General features: G+C 40.7%; 2 protein-coding genes and 1 long non-coding RNA gene across 3 annotated transcripts; 1 reads left to right on the forward strand and 2 right to left on the reverse strand.

Annotated features, from left to right (window-relative positions):
* The first annotated feature begins 124 nt into the window (after nt 1-124).
* On the forward strand, nt 125-19,635 carry LOC144007822 (uncharacterized). The gene is made up of 3 exons (XR_013280386.1): nt 125-1,884; nt 2,358-2,443; nt 19,113-19,635. It is a non-coding gene; the product is annotated as an uncharacterized LOC144007822 (long non-coding RNA).
* cavin4a (caveolae associated protein 4a) lies at nt 4,018-9,435 on the reverse strand. Its single transcript, XM_077512817.1, has 2 exons — nt 7,310-9,435; nt 4,018-5,297 (listed from the first exon to the last, which is right to left on the reverse strand). Exons 1-2 carry the CDS (start codon nt 7,706-7,708, stop codon nt 4,701-4,703), a joined length of 996 nt encoding a protein of 331 aa, XP_077368943.1. The 5' UTR covers nt 7,709-9,435; the 3' UTR covers nt 4,018-4,700.
* On the reverse strand, nt 9,595-23,812 carry LOC144007496 (tomoregulin-1-like). Its single transcript, XM_077507205.1, has 10 exons — nt 23,483-23,812; nt 21,030-21,139; nt 19,140-19,269; nt 18,976-19,005; nt 17,383-17,482; nt 16,380-16,528; nt 15,176-15,235; nt 14,981-15,104; nt 13,151-13,312; nt 9,595-13,085 (listed from the first exon to the last, which is right to left on the reverse strand). The coding sequence occupies exons 1-10, from the start codon at nt 23,640-23,642 to the stop codon at nt 13,001-13,003; spliced, it is 1,110 nt and encodes a 369-aa protein (XP_077363331.1). The 5' UTR covers nt 23,643-23,812; the 3' UTR covers nt 9,595-13,000.
* Between the last annotated feature and the right edge of the window lie 338 nt (nt 23,813-24,150).

Consider the following 24,150-nt stretch of genomic DNA (forward strand, 5'->3'; position numbering starts at 1 on the left):
CAAGGTGTGAATCCTAAAAAAAAAAAAAAAAAAAAAAAAAAAAATCGATTCTGCCGATTATTGAATCGGTTCGAGAATCGCGCGATGTAGTATCGCGATATATCGCCGAATCGATTTTTTTTTTTTAACACCCCTAGATTACAGCTATCATTTATTTGGAATTGTTATCTATTCGATAAAAGATCATTAAGGTATTTCAAAGTATGACTCAAATAGTAAGAAAAGTTTCAAAGCAGGAAAGTGAAAGTGGGATTTAAGAAATCAATGATTAATGTGGCAACCACATTTTGTCTTTCTTGATTTATTACACGATTAATATTCAAACCAATAGCAAAGCGAAATCATTTAATATGGAGTATATTTTGATTACAGACAAGAGATAATCATTCACAAAGTAATTTCAAAACAAGTCAAATCTCCTGTACTCACAATCTGTTGCTCCTCGATCCAAATCGCCAATTGAAGAAATACAACAAAGAAAAAAGACGGGCAAAAGCTTTGACAAAGTATTATTCCTTTGATGAGTGGTTATGACAGGTAGCTAATCTGTGATGAACCACCTGGATCAAATCAACTTTAAGCTAAACAAAAATGCCTAAAGAGGATCATTGAGGAATCTGGCCATTTACTCTCCTTGCTATGAATTTAATAAAACAGATTAAAATAGGGGAAAAACTGCAATCCTCTAACAACTAATCAAAATAACTTGTCAGCTACAAATGACTCATATCTTAATTGTTCGAGGAACTTCCTCATTTTAGCAAAAGGGGGCCAGGTCAAAAATGGGCAGTAAACACGTCTCAATTGATGGTGCTTTGCTTTTTTCTTTTTGTCTGCAATGAGATTCATTTTTTTCTGCTCATTTATAGCCTCGCATGCAGTTTGTGCTGGTTTTGACAGACTGCTGAGTTAGAAGACTTATAAGAGCGCTTACAGTCGCTTTCACTTCCTAAAAAGTCCTGTTTTGTGGACTTCACGAAACTTGCAAAACCCCAGATTCACTTCCCCTGACATCTTGTCACTTCCCTCAACAATGCCACTTTTGTCTATTCTGCAAAACACATTTATAGACAATGTCTAGTTTTTATGCTGTCGTGGCTCCGACGGCCTCGAGATGAACTATAGCTCTTATTTATGAATAAAAAACTCTTTCAAAGCATTACATAACATATTGCCCATAAAAGCCCAATGATGATTATTATGAATACAAAACTTGAATAAAAATGCATTTCATGTCATCTTGTGGTGACAGGCCGAACCGTAATACCTTACTCCAATTTAAGTATATGTTTTGTAATAAATGAGTGTGCGTGCTGTGTGTTATGCTAGCTTTAGCTCATATATTTTATCAAGCAGTGATGAGGCATGTTTAAACGTTCATGAAGTTGGCACTATACTCAAGGAATTTAATACGAGTGTCTCTGTGACAACCCGACTATCTCATATCATCTTGGCATTCATTCTATCAATACACATTCAAGAACTTTCTCATTCATGTTAGTAACATCACCTTAATTCATGAATGTTTTGTCCTTGGTGGCATCTGCTCAGCCCGTGTTAATCCGTCAACTTGTATCGGCTATGGCGAGGTTGCGTCCGGCATGCGCATGCTCCGTCCTGACGTAAATGCGTCGTGACGTCATCGTTTCCACCCACTAAAATGGCAGCGTCTCCCCAGTCCCCAGTCTGCGAGAAAACTTGTTTTTAAGTACTTGAAACGTTGTTTTATCAAGATGTTGTTGTTGTTTTTTTATTAAGATATTGCTTCAACACTATCACAACTAAATGTGCTAAATGACGAATGAGCTCCATCTTGATTAATCACGTGATCGATGTCGACCCGATTAAACGGCAGATGGAATGGATGACGTCACATATAAACAGGTGACCAGAGATCTTCATTCGGAATGATTCCAATCAGAATGACGAAAAGTCTCAATTATGCCAACCCGGCTACGTGAATGTTGTGCATAGAAGACGCCCCCTGTGGGCAGGTCCTTGTAATGCAACCCTCAATGAATATTCACGTCCTGTCACCTGGCCGTGCGTATCCATAATTTGTTTTTTTTTCTCTCTCAAAATGTGTGTGCTATATTCCTGTGTAGACGCAAAAACTTTTTTTTCTTTTTTACAGCAGCAGCCACCAACTACTGAGTAAATAAATACTGTAATGAAATTAAATACGCCATTACATATAATTATTTATTTCTGTATTTAATTGTTTCAGTGGTTAAAAAGCAGAAAATGGCAGCGCACAACAGCGCTATTTCTTGTTATATTTCTAGTACGCTTATAATATTTTTTCTGAATTCCATCGTCAGAATTTGCTGTTTGTGTGGTTTGTTCTAAATCCACAGTTTCGAATTTGCTTTTGTGCGTGAACTCGGAGAGGAGGCGGTGATGTTGGCAGGCCACACTGAAGGGGGCGCGCGAGAGCACGGAGGTCCGACTGGTGCCCTTCTTCTACGTACACATTCGTTAGCTAGCTAGCTAGCCAGGTGGTGGTAGTTGACTTTGTCAGACTCAAATTGGAGTCCATTGGACTGAAATGCTCACAAATGGTGGTGAATAACAAGCGTGAAAGGACTCCACCATTCAAATGTTGTGGGACTCACTGAAAAAGAAAAGCTTTGTTTACTGGCAACAATCTCGATTTAGATGCAGACAAAGATGAAAATGTAATCAGACTTCATCTGAAAGTAAAAGGTAAGACAATACAACTTTTTAGATATCACCAAACATGAAATCAGACTCAAAACAAAACAAATATCTAAGAAAAGCCTGAGTAAGAATTTTAATTATAGTGTACCTTTTGTTCAAAATCTATTCATGTTTGTGCATTGAGAGTGTTTAAACGAGAAAAATGTGAGAAAATGGTCAGCATGTCTGAGAAAAGTTTTAGTGTGACGAGTGATGAGTTTTACAGTCAGTTAAAGCACATTGGCTAATATATATATATATATATATATATATATATATATATATATATATATATATATATATATACCAATAAAAAAATAAAATAATATATATATATATATATTATTTTATTTTATTTTTTTTAAAAGCTGGCTACTTTGGATTTCCCCTTAGTTTTTTTTTTTTTTTTGTTTGTTTTTTAAACATAGCCCAAATGATAAACAAGGTAATGTTGTACAATTAAACGGTCTCAAGTATGAACACATTTCATGACTGCCCGAAATTGAAATACATTTTTTTTTTCAAATTGAAATACTTTTTTTTTTTTTTTTTCCGCAAAACAGTAATTTGAATATTCTTGCCTACTTCATCAACCTTGTTGTATTTTATTGACCTTATTGTATATCAATCTTGTCATTTGTTTCATTTTATTATTTTTATTATTGTTATATTTGTATTATTTTATTTTTTATTATTTATTTTATCATTTCATTATTTTTACTTGAATACAGCCTATTCCTGTGCACAAAACCGTTGTTTTATCAAACCTAACAAATTGGAATCGGATTTCATCGAATCTCTCTAATCTTAAAGTCATATGCATCAGATAATGGAATATTAATGAAAGCAAAGGTAGAGGAAAAAAAAAAAGTTTCAAATTCCATCACTTTATTATTTTTTTTTTAAACTCTAACTCAGCTAACACGTGGTTGAGTGCATCACCATATGAGGCCACGAGGGGGCGCCCTAGCACCGACTTTACAATTACATCGACAAGCACACAGTGCACGTTGTAACAAGTTAAACTGTCACACACACGCACACACACACACACACTTTTGACGTCATCATTTCCAGAAGTCATCAATTGATTGCAAAACAGCTGTCAATCATGATGTCACGCCCCCTATTGACATTTTTCATCCATGACAAGCAAAAGTGACATTTTATGTTATAATGTGCTTGAAGTCACATTTTGAATACGTTATCATGTGCACAAACCACCAAAAGTGACATTTGATATTGTGTCATTTAATGTCAAACGTGTAAACCACCCAAAGTCTCCCTTTGTCATCGTCCGTGTATGATTATGATTAAAAAAAAAAAAAAAAAAAAAAGATTTCTACGTTAACGTGATAGCATGTATAAACGTGGTCCAAAGCATGAAAAGCGACCAGCAGGTGTCACCACTTAAAAAAACAAAAAAAATAAAAAACAAACACCACATCCTCGGCCAATCACAGAGCAAATCTCTTCCTCAGCTGTCTACTTCCTGTACAGGTGGTTGACTTCCTGTGTTCTTCCTGTTATGGTGCTTTTCCTTCCTGTATTGGAGGTCCACTTCCTGTCATTTGACTGTAAATGGGGGTCTACCTCCTCCACTTCCTGTAAACGTCATCTGATTTACGTAAGCACTCTAATTGGGTTTTAATTCGGGTCTTGAAGGTCTACTTCCTGTAATGAGGCTCTACTTCCTGTCATACTGGTCTGTAGTGGCAGTTCACTTCCTGTAAATGTTTTCTGTTTTATGTCATCCATTCCTGTAATAATTGTTGTTGTTCTGGTAATGGTGGTCTGGTTCCCATAATGGGACTCAACTTTCTGTAATTTTCCCGTAATGGTGGTCTACGTCCTGCCACTTCATGTCATCTTCCCATAATGGTGGTCTGCTACCTTTTAATGGTGGTCTACTTCATGTTATTTCCCCGTCAATTCGCCCTACTTCCTGTAATCTCACCGTAATGGTTGTCTACTTCCCGTACACTTTCCGTCACGGGTGCCTAATTCCCGTAATCTTCTTCGAGCTCGGCTCTCCTGGCGGCGGCGGCCTGCTCTGCCGGCGCCTCCCTCTTGGTTTCCGCGACGACTTCGGTGTAGGCGGGCTCGGTTTGGGGTTGGGGAGCAGCGGCGGCCTCGGCCTCCGCCTCTACGTCGGCATCCGCGCCCTCTTGGCCCTCAGCCACGGCTCGTTCCTTCTTGATTTTGATCTTGAAGCTCTCCTTGGTGGGCGCCTTCTTGGCGATGTTCTCCTTGAAGCGCTCGCCGCTCTGCTTGATGCGCTCCCCCGCCTGGTGCATCTTCTCACGGCGCTCCGGCGGCATCACCTTCTCGCCAAGGTGGTGGAACTTGGTGCCGAGGTTGTCTTTGGTCTTGCTCATGTTCTCCTTGGAGAAGGCCGCCTTGAGGGTCTCGGTGCTCTTCACCATGGACTTCTTAAACCGCGCTGCCCGGGAAGGGTCCGCCTCCTCCACGCTCAGGTACTCCTCATCTGAGGAGAGGTCAGCGGGGACGTCGTAGGAATCGGGCTCCAGCTCCAGAGCGTCCAGGCCCCCTTTGGGGCTCTTGGTGACGGCCACCGACGGGACCTCGGCGTCGCCCTGAGGGAACCACAACAGTAAACAAGGATTGTACCTTCTCAATCAGCACATACGTGTAAACGTGATGAATACGCTAAACATCTTTTCAAAGTGGAAGACAACAAAAAGACTTTCAAGGGGTCAACGCTAATCGTTAGCCTTGAAATTCTTGTGGGTAGCGTAACAATGGCGTAGGCTAAATGGTAGCCTTGAGATGACATAACATTGCCGGTGACTGTTGACTTCAATGCTAATGGCTAGCCTGAACATGCCCGAGTGGGTGCAGCTCTCGGTGCCTCGGTGTCAGACGCCGTTGACTAAGCCTGTCATATTTTTATGAATATCTTTGATCACAGCTGTTTCTTGGCCCGTGATTGGCTGTGCTGTCAAATGGCGACTGCGGTAGACAGCAGGTGGTGGTAGTGGGGGAGCTTGGGGTTGCAGGCATGAGCTGCCAGGGGTCTCAGAATAGGACCCGCTGTCAAAGGCTGTCAGCAGCTGCTGGCTGAGCTCCGGTTACATTCGCTGCTAACAACTTTGAGCAAGGCACAATCAAAGGAGGAATGTTTTAAATACTCCGTTCTGTTTAAAGATGAGCTTGTTCAAAAGTACAAAGTGTTTTCAATGTCACTCAGGAGAGCGTGGACCTCCACAAGTCCTACTTAGAATCAGAACTCAATATTACACTTTCAGGACAGAAGTTCTAGCCGTTGTACTGGAAGTTCTACCAAGTTTGTCGGGAAGTTCTTGTGTAACTCTACTAAGGTTTACAGGAGTTTCTCCCTGGACATTCTACTAGAAGTTCAAGTGGTAGTCCTGTTGGAAGTTGTACTAGTTCTAATGTTGGTTCTATTAAGTTGAAATTTAAAGTTTTACTTTAGTTCTACTGGAGGTTGTACTAGAGCATAGGTGTCAAACTGCAGTCCTCGACGGCCGCAGTCCTGCAGGTTTTGGATGTTTCCCACTTTCAACACAGGTTATTCATATTTAGGCTCATCAGCAAGCTGTGCAGGAGCCTGATAATTATCCTGATCATTGAATCAGGTGCGTTGGAGTAGAGAAACCTTGAAAACATGCAGGACTCTGGCCCTCGAGGACCAGATCTTGACACGTGTACTAGAGGTTCCATCAACTTCTACCGGAAGTTCTAGTGAGAGTACAATTGGAGGTTCTGCTGGTAGACCTACAAGTTCTGCTGAAGGTTTCACTGGAAGTTAGCTGTTTTCTACCAGAAATGATCCCTTGTTCATTTTTACTGAAATGAATTTCCTCCGCAGGGTGTCCGGGCTCTCCCTTAGAAATAGGGTGAGAAACACGGTCATCCGGGAGGGACTCAGAGATGAGCCGCTGCTCCTCCACATTAAGAGGAGCCAGTTGAGGTGGTTCGGGCATCTGATTCGGATGCCTCCTGGACACCTCACTGGAGCGGTGTTCTGGGCATGTCACAGCGGTAGAAGACCCTGGGGACGACCCAGCCAGAACACAGGGGAGAGACTATGTCTCTCAGCTGGCCTGGGGAATGCCTTGGGATCCCCAGGAAGATATGGACGAAGTGGCTGGGGAGAGAGAGAAGTCTGGGCTTCCCCGTTAAAGGTGCCACCCCCACGACCTGACCCGGGATAAGCAGCAGAAGACAGATGGATCTTCTGAAAGTTGACACTTGAAACCTTTCAGAATAATTATGACCATCTCGTCTGATCTCAGAGTAATTATTTTCCATTCTACAGGACCTAATAATTCCTTTTGTTTTGAAATCCTGCTCGCGCCTTCACAGGACCAAAACATTTGAACCAAAAACAAAAGTTACCTGTTGAAGATAAGGAACAAGATGAAGTGAGGTTCAAAGAAGAGGAGGAAGCATAGCAAGTGAGGTGTAGAGCAAATGGAGAATTTGAGGTGGGTAAGATTAGGAAGAAGAGCAAGGTTTGAGGAAGATGAAAAGGCACAAGTGAGGTGCCGAAAAAGAGCAAGTGAGGTGTGAAGAAGCAAAGCAAAGCGGCGTTTGGCAAAATAATAGGAAGCGTGCTTACGACCTGGTAGATGACGACTCTGAACTTGTTCCTGGTGAGCAGCTCGTCCTGGGTGCTCTCCACCTTCTTGACGCGACCGTTCTGCTTCTCCACGCGGGCCCGGACGTCTTTGACGTTGGCGCTGACTTTGCGCGTCTTCTGCAGCAGCTTGTCCAGGCAGCCGCTCGTGTCGGCGTGCTCCTTGGCCAACTTCAGGACGTCGCCCTGGATGCTGCGGATGTTGTTCTCCAGGTCCAGCTGACGCTCTTCCATCCGCTGCTGGCCCGACTGCACGTTGTCGATGATTCCGGCCACGCGCTCAAGCAGAGACAGGATGCTCAGGGCGCTGATAGGTTTACCCTCCTCGTCCTCCATCCCCACAATCTCCAGCTTCTCCTGAGCGGCGTACTTGTGCTGATCCATCTTGTGTAAAGATTCCAGAGGCTCCGGCGTTTGGGGAAGACAAATCTGGGTTTGGGGATCAAAAAGGTTCTTGCTTTCGGAAAAAAGACTTAGTGGAAGAAGTCTCCAGCGTTGGAGAATGTTCCGGCTTTGAGGAAGAAAATCCGATGGAAGGTTTTAGCTTTTGGCTTTGGGGAAGAATGCTCTCGATATAGTGTCAAAGGTTCTGGCTTTGGGAAAAACGACTCTGGTTATGAGGTAGTGGTTTTGGTTTTAGGGAAGGCGGCCTTAGATTTCAGAATGAATCCAGATGAAGAAGGCTCAGATTTTGAGAAGAAGATTCTGGCTTGATCCTCCAACTTAGAGGGTTCTGGCTTTAGGGAAGAAGTCTTTGGCTTTGGGCAAAAAAAAAAAAAAATCCACTGGCTCTGCGGCAGAAGGTTCTGTCCACGGGTCAAGAATGCTCAGGCTTCAAAAAGATCCCAGTCCACTGACCCACAGGGAGGACTAGTCGCAGGAAAGAGGGGAACTCCACCCCGCTACCCCTCGTTAAAAAAAGGGAACGTGATCCCGCTCTGTCAGAAGCATCCAGCAGTGAGGCCGCTAGCTAAAAATAAAACTCCAGTAAGGAGACACTTAGACAATTTGGAGAATGATAGACCTCCATGTCTAAGTCCTGCTGGGATTGGTCTTCCTTTTGCTCCACTATTTACTCATTCCGAGGCGTCGGAAAAGCTCACAGCTGGCCGACGTTTACGTCAACAAGTTTCACGTTCAACTTTTTATGCCCTCCCGAAGACGGACCCCGCCGGCCAACTCCCTAACAAGTGTCCAAAGACTGAATGGCTGGTTTATTCTGGGAAGACTTGTGGTCCAAAAGGATCTCGTTGGTGCTTTGACTCGTTGGGAATGTGACGGCTCATCCGCCAGGGAGAACCAAGACTATTCATCTTACAGTATTTTTTTATTTTAGTAACAACTTTCAAGTCACGACGACTTCCTGTTTGGTGCACAACACAGTTTGCAAAATCAAACAATTGGCAGACGTACTACTAAATCGAAATTTACTGCGCTAATCCTCCCTCACCCAAAAAAAATTAAAAATGTCATGTGATGACCTTTCCTCTCATTCCACACGACGCACACAAGCACAATACATTAAAACTAATGTAGAACAATAATGCCACCCACTCACAAAACCGCCTTTTAAAAAAAAAAAATTTCCCCACACCCCTCGCGATCCACTTGGGAACAGTTCTTGGTCTACCAGTCGCGATAATATGGTGCTCCGCCTCCCAATCGACGCGCAATTAAAAACAGACATTTTCCTCAATTTTAATTAAGTATGGAAATAATGACCTAGCTTTCAGACGTCATCGCTAGCTGGGTTTCCATGACAGTTTTTTTTGGGGGGACAAAATAAAAGCGGTATTTAAACAATTTGGATAAAGTACAATTCCTACCTCATAAGAACATAAAAACTTGCGATATTTGAATTTTTTTTTCCTTTTTTTTTTTTTTCTATTAGCAAGTTGCTATTGCGCAATTTGCACATTACTGGTGACTACAGAAACCTAACCTGAGATGAATGAATGACAAAATTTTTACCCGTGGCCGTGATTGGTTAAAACAAACGTGTACAATGCCGCATCGTGGCGAGGTACCAGATGGATATTTCGGAGAACTCGTTCAGTGAAGCGCAATATCAATCTGGCTATTGCCAGGTTAACGAAAACTCAGCTGCTGGGACATCGCGTAACATACCCCCCCCCCCCTTCATTTTAAATAAGTTTGCTGGTCTATTTCTATATTTATGTTTCTACAAACTACCTCATCTAAGGACAAGGAATTTTCAAGTAGTAGAAAAATACAGTTTTTGACATGAAAACAAACAAGACACAGCCAAATCATTTGTGTGACATTTTGTTGAAAAAACAAAAAACAAACACAAGTTTTTATTCAAAGTTGACATGCATCACGTTAACACATTAAAGTCACGTTAAGACGATCAGTCACGACAAAGACAAACGTTCACGGAGGGAGGGAGGGGGGCCGCTGCCGCTGGGGGTGCTGGTGATGATCATCAAAATGAAAATGACAACCGTGAGACAAGTTTTTCCGACTCATCACTTCCTTGGCGACCCCGCCCCTTTTACCTCCACGACGCTGCTACATGCTAATGCTAATGAACGCGACACAACATTAACCACTACAATCGTTTCCTTTTCCACCACAAATAAATGACGACTCGTTTATGACGCTGACAAATGTTTTGTGATTGTCACTTTGGCTCTCGTGGAACAAAAAGAAACCTGAAAACATTTGTGCTGGCCAATAACCACAGAAGAGATTAAAATCAAAACAAAACAAACATGTTAGCTTGCTGAGCTAAATGCGCCAACGGCCTGAGAATAAGCTTGAAATCAAAGCGTATGCGTGTTTGTGTCGACGTTGTGTGCATGTGTTTGCATTTGTCTTTGTGTTTTGTGTGTCTATGTCGGTTCTGTATGTGTACACGCGTGTCTGTATACATGTGTATCCATATTTGTGTCTGTGCAGTCAGTTAGCCTCAATAGCATGACCAAGCTAGCCAAAATAAAGTCAGCTAAAAAAAAAAAATGTTTTAGCGGTTAGCTCCGACGCGCGACGCCTTCGACACTTGCGGCCGCTTAGTGTTAATTTCATCAACAAAAACTAAACAAAAAGAATTTCGTCAACACACATTTTTCACCGGACTAAAACTAGACTACACTAAAAACCTCATTAATAAACAATAACTGGGACTAGCTATGCATTTTGGTCGACTAATGAAGACGAGACAAAAAAATGTACTTCAGTTTTTCTGTGGACATTTCAGTTCATGAACAAAAACGAAAATCTTGTCTCTGCTACTCTGTCACGTCTGCGACACTGTCATGTGACACACAGCACAAACACATGCGACAGACAAGGAGGTGGACTGGCTAACTAATGCAAGCTAACTTGCTAGCTGATAGCACGGAGCCACAGTAGCCACTGTAATTGTGTGTCAAGATGTTTGTCATCAAAAAGATTAAAGAAAATTTGATGTGAAGTAGTTTTAGATCCGAAAAGGTTCAAAATAATCTGCTGACAAAAACAATATGCAGCGGTAAAACGGTTGTCCTCACTAAAACGTTGACAGTTTTTGTTGACTAAAACTAGACAAATCAAATTTTCTTGGACTAAAATAACGACTAAAATGCCAGATGTATAGTCGACTAAAAATGGACTACCGGTAAATAAAAACTAACTGTGATAAAAAAACTAACAAGCGTGACTGACAAAATTAACACTAGGGCCGCTTAGCCTCATTAGCTCAAGCATGCTAACCAAAATAAAGCCAGTTGAAGAATTGTATTTTCGAGCCAGGCAGCGGTTAGCGCTTCAGCCATGTCCAGCCATGCGTCAACGCGTGATTCAAAATGAGTTGTTCTTTGACTTCCAAAGTGTTGTCATGTAGCAACGTAGGCTAGCACATTAGCCTGCTTCGTTTAGCTGCTTCCACAACCGTGTTGTTTCAATTAGCTGTCGGCGTCACATTCACTTTTGCTTTCACCTTTTTAATGTTTCCATCACTCAATAAATAAAAATTAAAAAAACGTATAAATACTTTTAAACTAAGTGTGTTGGAAAAATAACACAACTTGTTTGCTTTCATAAAAAACAAACAAAACAAAAAAACAGGAAGAAAAGGGAGAAAAAGATCTCACAGTGTCATCTAAGCCAGTGGTTCTCAAACTGCGATCCCTGGGGACAATATTTTTATTTTTTATTTTCAGGGAATAAATGTATTTTCTTTATATTTTTAATTCAGCCTTTAAAATATGACTTTCTCGTGCCTGTGTGGGTTTTCTCCGGGTACTCGGGTCCCCTCCCACATTCCAAAGACATTCTTTTAAATTTGATTGAACACTCTCGATAGGCTCCAGCAGCCCCCGCAACCCTTGTGAGGAATAAGCGGTTCAGAAAATGGATGGATGGATGGATGGACATTTAGGCGTATACGTTGTTGTTATTTTTAATTACTATTACAACGGGCCCCTGAAGGGATCCCTGCACCCAAAACGTTTGAGAACCACTGGTAGAAACATTCAAAGAAAACAATGCAGCAGATACTTCCTGTAGCAGCCTTCAAAGTAAAGGAAGCAGGCGGACACTTCACAAAGAAACTTTCAAAATAAGATAAAGTAGGCTCACGCTTCCCTCCAAAATAAATGAAGAAGGCTGACTTTGAAGAAGGCTCATACTTCCTGTAGCAGCCTTCAAAGTAAATGAAAAAGATGAAATAAAATAAAGGATGAAGGTTGACATTTCCTGTAGCAACCTCCAAAGTAAAGGAAGCAGGTGGACACTTTCCAAACAAACTTTCAAAATAAAATGAAGTAGTCTCACGCATCCTTCCAAAATAAATGAAGAAGGCTGACTTTGAAGAAGGCTCACACTTCCTGTAGCAGCCTTCAAAGTAAATGAAAATGATTAAATAAAATAAAGGCTGAAGTTGACATTTCCTGTAACAGCCTTCAACGTAAAGGAAGCAAGTGGACACTTCCCATAGAAACTTTCAAAATAAAATGAAGTAGGCTCACGCTTCCCTCCAAAATAAATGAAGAAGGCTGACTTTGAAGAAGGCTCATACTTCCTGGAGCAGCCTTCACAGTAAAGGAAAAAGATTAAATAAAACAAAGGATGAAGGTTGACATTTCCTGTAACAGGCTTCAAAGTAAAGGAAGCAAGCGGACACTTCCTATAGAAACTTTCAAAATAAAATGAAGTAGGCTTGCGCTCCCCTCCAAAATAAATGAAAGAGGCTGACTTTGAAGAAGGCTCATACTTCCTGTAGCAGCCTTCAAAGTAAAAGAAGAAGGCTAACACTTCCCATAGTGGCCTTCAAAATAAAGGAAGTAATAAATAACGGTCCAGTAAGCCAGCTGGGGGTGAAAATGAAACTGGGGGTGAAATGAAACGGCGGTTGTCATGCCAACTCGAGTCCAATGGAAACCACTACTACGATGACATCATCATCATTATTACGATTATTATTCGCATTATAAGACATTTCGTAATCACGAGTCTTTCATTTGGTCGGTCGGCGTTCCCAAAAGCTCCGAAATACGAGCGCAGGATGCGGAAACATTCCTCAAAAGTTGTTCAAAGGACGGTGAGCAAAAAAATAAAAAAAAATAAAAAAATAAAAAAAAGAGGAAGAAATAAGGCAGCTGACGCTCGTCTTCTCCGTCTTCAAAAAATTAAAAAAGAAATAAAAAAAAGAAGAAGGGATGGAGGAAAATGGGGCTATACCATCCGAGAGTTAGTGTCTGCAGAAAAATGTCCCAGGTTGTGTTTGTGTCGACGGCCGCGGTTGTTCTTTGGGCATTTCCTGAAGGGGCACACGGAAGGCGGCTGTAATGCGGGTAACAGGTGCGTGCGTGCGTGCGGCGTTACCTGCTGATGCACATGACGACGGCGACGATGACGGCGATCTGCACGGCGCCGATCACCGAGGCGATCAGGACGTAATGCAGCTTCTGGCCACTGGGGACCACGTAGAGCACGTTGAAGTCCTGAAGCTCGTCGCAGCGCGCGCCCTTGTAACCCGAATCGCACCTGCACACGCCACAACGCGCACCTTGACAAAGTCCGATAGCTTACGCACGGATGGAGGGAAACAATTGACTTCATCATTGCCACATTGGGAAAAGAAGCAAATCAAAAAATTATCACATAGTGGGTTTTTTTGTTTTGTTTTTTTTTTGTTCCGGTGCATAAAAATGACCAAAAGAACATGCGGGTCACAGTTCATATTTGTTAATTGTGAACTTTGAAACTCTTTTTAAAAAAGGCCTATTAGTTATTATTATTATTATTATTATTATTATTATTAATTTAATATATTTATTTATTTTTTGCTAGATTCTATTGCTTTTAACTGTTTTATTAACTGTAATTTGTTTTAACCATCATCTGCAGCACTTTGACATTTCTTTGAAATGCAAAGTTCATTAATAATAACAATAATAATAACAATAATAATAAAAATAATATTATTATCATTATTATTATTATAAATGCTGAACCAAAAAACCAAAATATGTGTAAGATTTTTTTTTTTTCAAAAAATCAACTCATTCAAAATTTTATATGAAACTTTTTAAAATGGCCTATTAGTTAGTTATTATTATTAGTATTAGTATTATTTGTTTATTTATTTATTTATTTGCTAGATTCCATTGTTTTTAACCATTTTATTAACTGTAATTTGTTTTAACCTTCATATGTAGCACTTTGAGATTTCTTTGAAATGTAAAGTTCATTATAAATTAAATATACTATTATTATTATTATTATTATTATTATTATTATTATTATTATTATTATAAATGCTGAACCAGAAAACCAAAATATATGTAAGATTGAATTTTGTGCTTTTTTTTTTTTTTTTTTTTTTTCAAAAAATCAACTCATTCAAAAATTTATATGAAACATTTTAAAATGGCCTATTAGTTAGTTATCATTATTATTATTTATTTATTTATTTGCTAGATTCCATTGTTTTTAACTGTTTTATTAACTGGAATTTACAAATTAAATATACTATTATTATTATTATAAATGCTGAACTAGAAAACCAAATTATATGAATTTGGCACTTTTTTTTTTTCTCCCCAAAAATCAACTCATTCAAATTTTTATAGAGGTTTTTCATTTCATTTCCAATCTGCCAGCATCGGGCAGTAATCCTGTGCAAGCGCAAGTGAGCAATGTCTGCCATCTGGTGGTGAACGGTGATATTACAGTCAACCTCTTCATACTCATGACTCAGCAACCGCTAAGTCTCACATATTGACAGATTTTTTTTTGTTATATTTTGAGTATATCTTCCAGCCTACCCTCCCCGCTTTTAATGTATAAACATAAATCTGTAAAGGAAAAAGGGGGTCTTCAAAGCAGCACATACCGTCCACTTGTTATTTATTTTTAGATATTTTAAAATAGTGACCACCCCAGCACAAACTCCCCTGCCTCGCCACCGGCATCTGCCTCCGAGCTGTATATGTCTCATTTGTACATATACCGCATCGTTTATAACAGTCGTCTGCTCGCCAGGTGGGAGTAACAAGATGGCCGCCCTGTGATACAGGTCAGTTCAGTGACAAATTTGGAAGATGTATCGTGAGACACAGGCAAGGTGGTAGCCATAATTGAAAAGTCAATACGGTATTTTCCAAGACATTTCATTGGCTAATAGTGACGAGCACAAATTAGCGGCGTCACCTGCAGGTGGGCATGTTGTAGTGGATTTCACAGCGTCCGTGCAGACAAAAACCAGGGTGCGAGTCGCTGCAACTGCTTGGCATTCCGGCGTAGAATCCGTCTCCGTGCTCCAGTCCTTTGGTTTCTGGCCAAACAAACAAAAAACGTGATCACGGGAAGTGATGTCATCACCGCGCAGCGCCCGAGCCGACTTACCGAGGACGTTTACTTTGAAAAGGCCGCCGTCGTCCTTCCTGCCCGCTTTGTCTTTGTCGGCTGGTGAGCCAGAAAAAAGACCAAAATAGACCAATATGAAGGCAGCAGTTTTTTTTAATTTATTTTTTGAACCCAATCCCCCAATCGTTTGCATTTTTTGGTCAGACTCGTTCCCCATCCGCCACAGATCTATCCATCCATCATTTTCTATCCATCTTCTACCGCTTATCCGGGGTCAGGTCGTGGGGGAAGCAGCTTTAGCAGAGAAGCCCAGACTTCCCTCTCCCCAGCCACTTCAACCAGCTCCTCCGGCGGGATCCCAAGGCATTCCCAGGCCAGCCGGGTGACAGTCTCTTTCCAGAGTGTCCTGGGTCGTCCCCGGAGCCTACCGCCGGTGGGATGTGCCCGGAACACCTCCCCGGGGAGGCGTCCAGAAGCATCCGAACCAGATGCCTGAGCCACCTCAACTGGTTCCTCTCAACGTGGAGGAGCAGCAACTCGACACCGAGTCCCCCCCAGATGAGCGAGCTTCTCACCCTATCTCTGAGGGAGAGTCCGGACACCCTCGTTTCGGCCGCTTGTATCCGGGATCTCGGTTTTTCGGTCATGACCCACACACAGCTCCTGACCATAGGTAGGAACGTAGATCGACCGGTAAAACGAGAGCTCTGTCGACCTCCCGCTCCATCCTGCCCTCACTCGTAAGCAAGACCCCAAGATATTTGAACTCCTTCCACTTGGGGGCAATATCTCAATCCTCCACCCTTTTCGGACTGAGAACCATTGCCTAGGATTTGGCGGTGCTGATTTTCATCCCGACCGCTTTCATATTCGGCAGCGAATCACTCCAGCGAGAGTCGGAGATCACGGCTTGAAGAAGCCAACAGCACCACATCACCCGCAAAAAAGCAGAGGTGCAATGTTGAGGCTACCAAACCGGACTCCCTCAACGCCTCAGCTGCGCCTTGAAATTCTGTCCATAAAAGTTATGAACAGAATCGGTGACCAAGGTCAGCCTTGGCGGAGTCCAACACTCACGGGGAACGAATCTGACCTACTGCTGGCAATGCGGACCAAACTCTGACATCGGTCGTACGGGGACCAAACAGTCCATTCGTGACTTCACTTAAGATTTCTTCAAACATTTTTTGGGGAAAAGGAAAATGTACTGTTGCTGTCAACATGACATGAAGGTTTTGCCGACCTCGACATCTGCCCAGGTGCTCCACGTCGATCTGTTCCTGCTTCATGCAGGATGCCTCTCGGACCAAACACGGACTGTTGTACGAGTTGCCGTCCGTGGCGCAGACGGCGTTCTCGTTGTGGCCACTGCAGTCGATGTTGCAGATGCACCTGAAGCCACAAGAGCGGAAGCCACTTTCAAGAGGGGTTCTGGACTCACACGGTCTTGGTCTGCTCTCATGGTCATTGTTGTCTTTCGGGAGCTCAAAGTCTTATCAAGTGCTACGGTCTTTGTCAGATCTTCCGGGTTTTTGTCAGGTATTATGATCTTGTTAGGTTGTCAGATCTGTTTGTCAGGATTTGTGATCTCATTTGGTCTCATAGTCTTTGTCAGGTCTTGATCTTTTTCAAGTCTTGTCGAGTCTTAGCTCTTTTTCAGTTCTTTATAAGTGCTCCGGTCTTTGTCAGATCTTCCGGTTTTTGTCAGGTATCAAATCTCTTTGCCAGGATGTGTGCTCTCAATCGGTCTCGCAGTTTTTGTCAGGTCCTGATCTTTTTTAAGTCTTATCAAGTGCTACGGTCTTTGTCAGATCTTCCAGTTTTCTTCAGGTATCATGATCTTTGTTAGGTTGTCAGATCTCTTTGTCAGGATTTGTGATCTTCTTTGGTCTCACAGTCTTTGTCAGGTCCTGATCCTTTTTAAGTCTTATCAAGTGCTACGGTCTTTGTCAGATCTTGCAGTTTTTTGTCAGGTATCATGATCTTTGTTAGGTTGTCAGATCTCTTTGTCAGGATTTGTGATCTTGTTTGGTCTCGCAGTCTTTGTCAGGTCTTATGATCTTTTTCAAGTCTTAATAAGTGCTACGGTCTTTGCCAGATCTTCCGGTTTTTGTAAGGTATCATGATCTTGTTAGGTTGTCAGATCTGTTTGTCAGGATTTGTGATCTGGTTTGGCTTTGCAGTCTTTGTCAGGTCTTATGATCTTTGTCAAGCGTCCTGGATTTTGCGCGGAAGTTGCATCTCACCATACGTCCTCTGCGTCTTCGTCACATTCCGCTCCATATTTGCATGTGCTGCACTTGCTCTTCTTAACTACATCTGAGGCCGAACCTTCCTCTTGGTCACCTGAGAGGAAGAACAAGAAGAAAGAAGAATGAGGAAAACTGGTCTCATGGCTGAAGATGTACAAGACGACGACATCAGGGGCGGTCAACCAGCCAGAGGCGGAGCCACATTTTTTGACCTGCCCCCAACCATCTCCTCACTCGCTCGATCTCTTTTGCAAATTTTTGTCAATTCCCCTTCTTAAGATGGCTTTGTTAGCCCACACAAAGCTACAAGGAAGAGTGCTTCATAAATTTTAGGAACAACGGTGTCTACTCAACGTGTGCTTGCGAAGTTCAGTCCCCTTTGGAAAATTCCTGGCTGATGTTCGCATGGAGCGAACCTGAAGTTCTGCTGAAGATTTAAAGCCTTGAAATGTTCAAAATGATGCCTAACATATAAGCAGAGATGTCAAATCCAGGTCCAGGAAGGAAAAACCTTGCCACAGTTCGACTTCTGTCGCAGGTGCTTCGACTCAATCGGCACGTAATAAGATGCTTACCTGCCACTTTTGCCAGTACCTGTCCAGTTTTTCCTTTCCGGACCTGGATTTGACTCCTCTGCATATGCTAGTCTTGCTGTCTTCTCATACTGGTCTTTGCTGGTATGCCAACACCACTCGACGGTATTTTTTCCAAGTCTTTTAAATCAAAGCGCACGCGTGAGACATGCACATAACCATCGCCGCGTTCCAACCAGCTCTCGTCAAACTCGCAACAACATGCCCATATTTGGACGTACTGTGGCAGCCTACCAGGAAGTAAAAAAAAAGTCAGTCTTTTGCTACTGGTCGAGACGAGAAGTAGACCGCGCCTCGGCAAAAATATGTCTTTTGTTTCTTTTGCAAAGCAGAAGAACTAGAAATAGAAGTACAAGCAGACGTAGAACGAAATTAAACTACAAGAACCAGATGGACAACGTTTACAGCTAACTATAGAAATAAAAATATTGTATCTTACACTATAATAACTAGAAATATATTTGTATTTCTTCAACTTCTAAATCTAGTTCTCGTTATTATAGTGCATCTTACACCACACCATATTCTCCGTTTACTTTGTCGTGCTGAGTGTTTTGTTTCCATGTGTTGCTTTAGTGCTTTTAGGTCTTGCCTTTGGGGACTTGATTATTTTGATTTTGAGGAAAGGTGTGAGAAGGAGGAGGGACTCCTTAAAAAAAAATAAAAATCTAAATAAGAAAAGAAAAAACAGTGCCAGTGTGTACTAGCTAGCCTCAAGTTCAACATGAGTAGCCCTCTGTTCTAAAAATAGCTCACCAGTAATGGGACACTGTGACTTATTTATTTATTTACTGAAACATAACATGGTACATGTTTCTTCTGTAAAAAAAAAATAATAATAATAATTAAAAAAATTGATTTTTTAAAATATATATATATATATATATATATATAATTAATAATTTTATACAGTGATTTTTGGCTGCTTGCATTCTCACTTGTTTTCATTAGTTTTATACATGTTTGAAAAGTGTACAAAAGAAGACAAACTCACCGTCTGGATCTCCAGAACCGGAGCCAGGATCTGTGAATAAAAAAATAAAAAAAATGATATGAAGATTTTTTTTTATTTTTTTTTAATTTAACGCTGATTAAATATCATGCAATTTTCAAATTGTGTGATTGCGATAGGTGGCGCTAAAGAGAAGCCGGCTCGACCGTCAGAACAAGGCCCGTGCGCCACCCTGGAGATGATCCGCTGCTGCTTGCAGGACGCCTGGCGCCGGTAGCACTCGTTTTGGTACGTGTCCCCGTTGGAGCCGCACACCGGAACGTACTTCTTGTGACACTGAGATGCCACAAAAAAAAATATCAGAAAAATAAAACACAACATTAACACCGTCTGACAACCCAAAAAAAAGTCAATTCAATCATAGGATCATTTGTAATTGTATTTATCATTAATAAGCAGAACTGGGCACTTCTGTTAATCATCAATTTTATTTTATTTTTTTTTAATTTTATGTTTTATTGAATGCTGAATAATGTGTTTTTCTGTTTCATGACATTTTTTTTTTTTGTTATTTTGACTATTTTTTTTCTGACATTAAAAAAAATATTCAGAAAAACAGAAATTATTCAGAAAAATGGAAAAAAAATTCAAAAAACAAAAGAAAATATTTTAAAAAACAAACTAGTTAATAAATAAATACTATACTACTACTACTACTACTACTAATAATAATAATAATAAATAAACCTGAATACAGAATGTTTTTTTCTGTTTCATGACATATATTTTGTTATTTTGAATATTCTTATTATTATTATTATTTATTTTATTTTATTTTATTTGAGTATTTTTTCTGACATTGAAAAAAAATTCACTAAAACAGAAAAGATATACTAAATTTTTTTTCTGTTTTATTGAATACAGAATAATGTTTTTTTTTCTGTTTCATGACATATCTTTTTGTGTTATTTTGAATATTTTTTCTGTCATTAAAAAAAACATTCAGAAAAACAGAAACAGAAATTATTCAGCGAAATGGGGAAAAATATTCAGAAAATATTATTAAAAACAGAAACTAATTACTCACAAAACAGAAAAGAAAATCACCAAAACAGAAAAAATATACTGATTTTTTTAAAATGTTCTGTTTTATTGAATTCTGAATGGGTTTTTTTTCAGTTTCATGACATATCTTTTGTGTTATTTTGAATAGTTTTTCTGTGATTAAACAAATATTCAGAAAAACAGAAACAGAAATTATTCCGAAAAAGGGAAATATATTCAGAAAAACAGAAAATAAAATATTTTTTAAAACAGAAACTGAATACTCACAAAACAGGAAAAAAAATCACTAAAACAGAAAAGATTTAATTAAAAATAAATCTTTTCTGTTTTATTGAATACTGAATATTTTTTTCTGTTTCATGACATATTTTTTGTGTTATTTTGAATATTTTCACGAAAACAAAAAAATTTCATTGATTGTAGTTAGTACTCAAAAATAAATAAATAAAAACAAAGCCAGACGAAAAAAATTCATCTGGAAATTTTTTTTTTCTTCTTCTTCTTTTTTTTTCACCTGAATGTACGTTTAAACCAAATTAAAAAAAACAATGTGAAATATACAAAATATTTATTATACCGATAATATAATTATCATTTTGAAATTGTACTTATTATGAATTGAGTTATAAGGATTTAAATGTTTTATTTTTTGGATAATAAATCGCCTAACTAGTTACTGTATTTATGAGATATGAATATAAACTTGATAAAAAAAAAAAAAATCTATATGCAAATTAAACAAAACATTTTTACAAAACAATAATTTTAATTTCTACATTTTTTATTTGTAATTAAATTACAATTGATTAACCCAGTAGTTGTTGAATTCAGTAAAAAAAAAATCATATATAAGGAATTTTTGAAGTGAATGCAAAATCTTTTTGTTTTCTTTTTTAATGAATGAATATTTATTGCTATAAAAAGAGTGAATGCGACAATCCCACGTCAACTCCTGTCAATCACGCGCCGACGGACGGACGGACGGACGGACGGATTGCGCGACGGTGTTTTGCGATTGGTCGTCACCCCACCTGGAACTGACAAACGCACTTGAGCTGCGAGTCGTCGTCTCTGCACACGCCCCCGAAGCGGCACGTGGATTGGTCGCACGCCCGCAGGTCGCTCTTCTTCTCCGACGCGCCTGAAACGTCAACAAAAACAAAAAATCCATTTCATCTTTTTGCTCAATGACAACCCGGAACGAGGGATGTTCCATTGCACTTCTTTTCTGACCGATCCAGTAACTCAACTCTTGATAGCGAGTACCGATACCTTTTAAGTATTTATGGTACGCAAAATTTTGTCCCAAAAAGCAATGACAGCGTATATGCAAATGTCGAGCAATTTTCTATTCTTCTCATTTCTGGTTCCTAATTGTAAAACAACCATAAGAGTGTCGCTAAGCTACTTCATCTCTCAGCCCCAGCATCCAAATTTGTAAATTCCCTCTCATCTATCCATCTATCTATCGAGCTAGCTAGCTAGCTAGCTGCTGCTAGCTATCTCTCTTTCTATCGCTCTCTCTCGACCTATCTTTTATCTATCTATCTATCTTTCTATCTATCTATCTATATTATATATGTTATACACATACACATTTTTCTTTCTGAACCATTTAAACGGGACATATTTCCCTTTTCCACATTTAATTAATCAACCGAATCAGAAATAACTCCCCTTCTCATTTTCATACTTTTACAATCGCCATTTGTCGGAGTGCCCATGTTTGAGAAATGTGTTATTTGACCTCCAACCACTAAGGGGCAGCATTGTCACTGTTTTGGATGTTTTCCACTTTCCACGACTTGACACTTGTCACCGATATTGAAGAACCAAACAATTTTCAACAAGTTTGTCGAGTATGTTGGTGTTTTTTCTTGTTGTGGACCTTATGACTTTTCAAGTATTGATTTCTTCCGGGTTTTTGTTTGTTTTGTTTTTTTTAGTATATGGCCTGAAATTCATATCCTGCTATTTAGTGAATCTTTTATTTTGTAGAAACTTGTCCATTACCGACTTTCATGTATATTAGAAGAACAAAACGTGAAACATTTTTGGTGAGAAAAAAAAAGTTGGCTATTATTACTGTCATAGCTTTTGCAGCGGTTTTCCTGTTTCAAATTGAATTCGAAATGATGTGAATACAAAGTTGACCTGGATTGGCTGGCAACTGGTCGCCATGCAGTCAGTGACAGGGCACTTCATCATTGCAAAAATAACGGACTGGTCGCCAGTCAATGTCAGGACACTAATCAAGAAAAAAAATGACTGGTCACCAATCAGTTTCAGGGTATAGAAAAATGGACTGGTCGCCAGTCAACTTAAAAAAAATGACTGGTTGAATATGTTTGATAGGGCACATATAGACAAACAATGGATTGGTCTCCAATTAGTTTCAGGGTAGTATAGACGAACAATGGACTGGTCACAAGTCACTAAGAATGACTGGTCGCCAGTCAATGTCAGGACACTAATCAAGAAAAAAAAAAGACTGGTCACCAGTCTGTTTCAGGGTATAGAAAAAAATGGACTGGTCGCCAGTCAACTCAAAAAATGACTGGTTGAATATCTGTTTGTCAGGGCACATATAGACAAAAATGGATTGGTCTCTAATTAGTTTCAGGGTAGTATAGACAAACAATGGACTGGTCACAAGTCACTGAGAATGAATGACTGGTCGTCAGTCAATGTCAGGACACTTATCAAGCAAAAAAACGACTGGTCACCAATCTGTTTCAGGGTATAGAAAAAATGGACTGGTCGCCAGTCAACTCAAAAAATGACTGGTTGAATATCTGTTTGTCAGGGCACATATAGACAAACAAATGGATTGGTCTCCAATTAGTTTCAGGGTAGTGCAGACGAACAATGGACTGGTCACAAGTCACTAAGAATGACTGGTCGCCAGTCAATGTCAGGACCGGTATTAAGCAAAAAAAAAAAAAGACTAGTCGCCAATCTGTTTCATATAATGGACTGGTCAGAGGTCAACATCAGGTCATATTGACAACGAATAGACTGGTCGCCTGTCTATCACAAAACTCGAACGTTGAACAAAGTTTGAGCGCAACAAACTCCACTCGAACTTTGACCCTGACACCTGCGAGGCACCGCCCACTTGCCACCCGCTCCCTCTTTTTGAAAACTTCACTTTACTACATGCCGACAGACTATGACGTACAGTGACGTCATCATCACGCACGTGTCAGTGAAAAGTCGTTTGACTTTTTTTTAAATTATTATTATTATTATTATTAATTCAAATCACCGTTTATTTTCCATCTGGCCTCCGATGTTTACAAGCGATGTTCATCACAATCATAATCGATTGATTGATGGCGTTTCGGTCACGTGCACGCGCCTCAGGACAGGCTGCAGCAGGTCGGTAAGGTAGCATGCGCGCAACCGTGAGATGAAAGCGTGCAGCCTTCATCCTCCCCCGTCACAATGATTTGAATTATGAATCATGAGAATCATCTTTTACCTGCGCACGTTTTTCCTTGACACTCTCCGCCGACCTGAGGCTGGTAGGACGCGCGCGCCGCGGGCACGCCGAGCAGCAGCAGCAGAAGAAACGACGTGCGCGCGCGCACCAGGCGGCCGAGCATCCCGCCGGCGGGAAAGCTTCCCGCGCCGGTCGCCATCGTGCAAGAGGAGGAGGAGGAAGAAGAAGGGGACGAAGGACGGAGGAGGAAGATGACGAGAGGCTCGTTCACCAGGCGGGGAACATCGCGCGCGGCCTTTCCGCGCGTCCTGCTCCTCGGCGTGTGCGCGTGCGCGTGCTCGTGTGCCGAGTTCCTGCGGGAGGCACCGCCTACTTCCGCTACGTAGGGCGCGTGCGCGGAGAAGGAGGAGGAGGACGATGAAGAGGAGGAAGGACAAAGTGTGGCGCCAGTGCGTCGCGGGTTGCTAAGTGGTTAGCACATCCGCCTTACAGTCGATTGGTTCACGGTTCGAATCTCCGGCTTTGGCGTTTGTGACGCGCGTTAGCATGTTAGCAACACACAAATACATTCATGGAGACTGATGAGCTCTTTGTCTTTATGTTCCCTGCACATGGACTGGCGACCAATCATTTGTTGCTCTTCATTATGTGCCCAGACATGGCACAGCGACCAATCCGTTTTGGTTTTGTTTGCCTTTTTGTGTCCT

Source organism: Festucalex cinctus, chromosome 1 (genome assembly GCF_051991245.1).
Source record: "Festucalex cinctus isolate MCC-2025b chromosome 1, RoL_Fcin_1.0, whole genome shotgun sequence".
Taxonomy (NCBI): domain Eukaryota; kingdom Metazoa; phylum Chordata; class Actinopteri; order Syngnathiformes; family Syngnathidae; genus Festucalex; species Festucalex cinctus.

Excerpts from the sequence above, each read along its gene's own strand:
- cavin4a (XM_077512817.1), bottom strand. The coding sequence starts at position 7,708 with ATGGATCAGCACAAGTACGCCGCTCAGGAGAAGCTGGAGATTGTGGGG. Across the intron at positions 5,298-7,309 it reads TCAGAGTCGTCATCTACCAG|GGCGACGCCGAGGTCCCGTC; the intron begins GTCGTAAGCACG and ends TGGTTCCCTCAG.
- LOC144007496 (XM_077507205.1), bottom strand. The coding sequence starts at position 23,642 with ATGGCGACCGGCGCGGGAAGCTTTCCCGCCGGCGGGATGCTCGGCCGC. Across the intron at positions 17,483-18,975 it reads CGGTTCTGGAGATCCAGACG|GTGACCAAGAGGAAGGTTCG; the intron begins GTGAGTTTGTCT and ends TCTTCCTCTCAG. Across the intron at positions 15,236-16,379 it reads GCACCTGGGCAGATGTCGAG|CCGACAAAGACAAAGCGGGC; the intron begins GTCGGCAAAACC and ends CTGGCTCACCAG.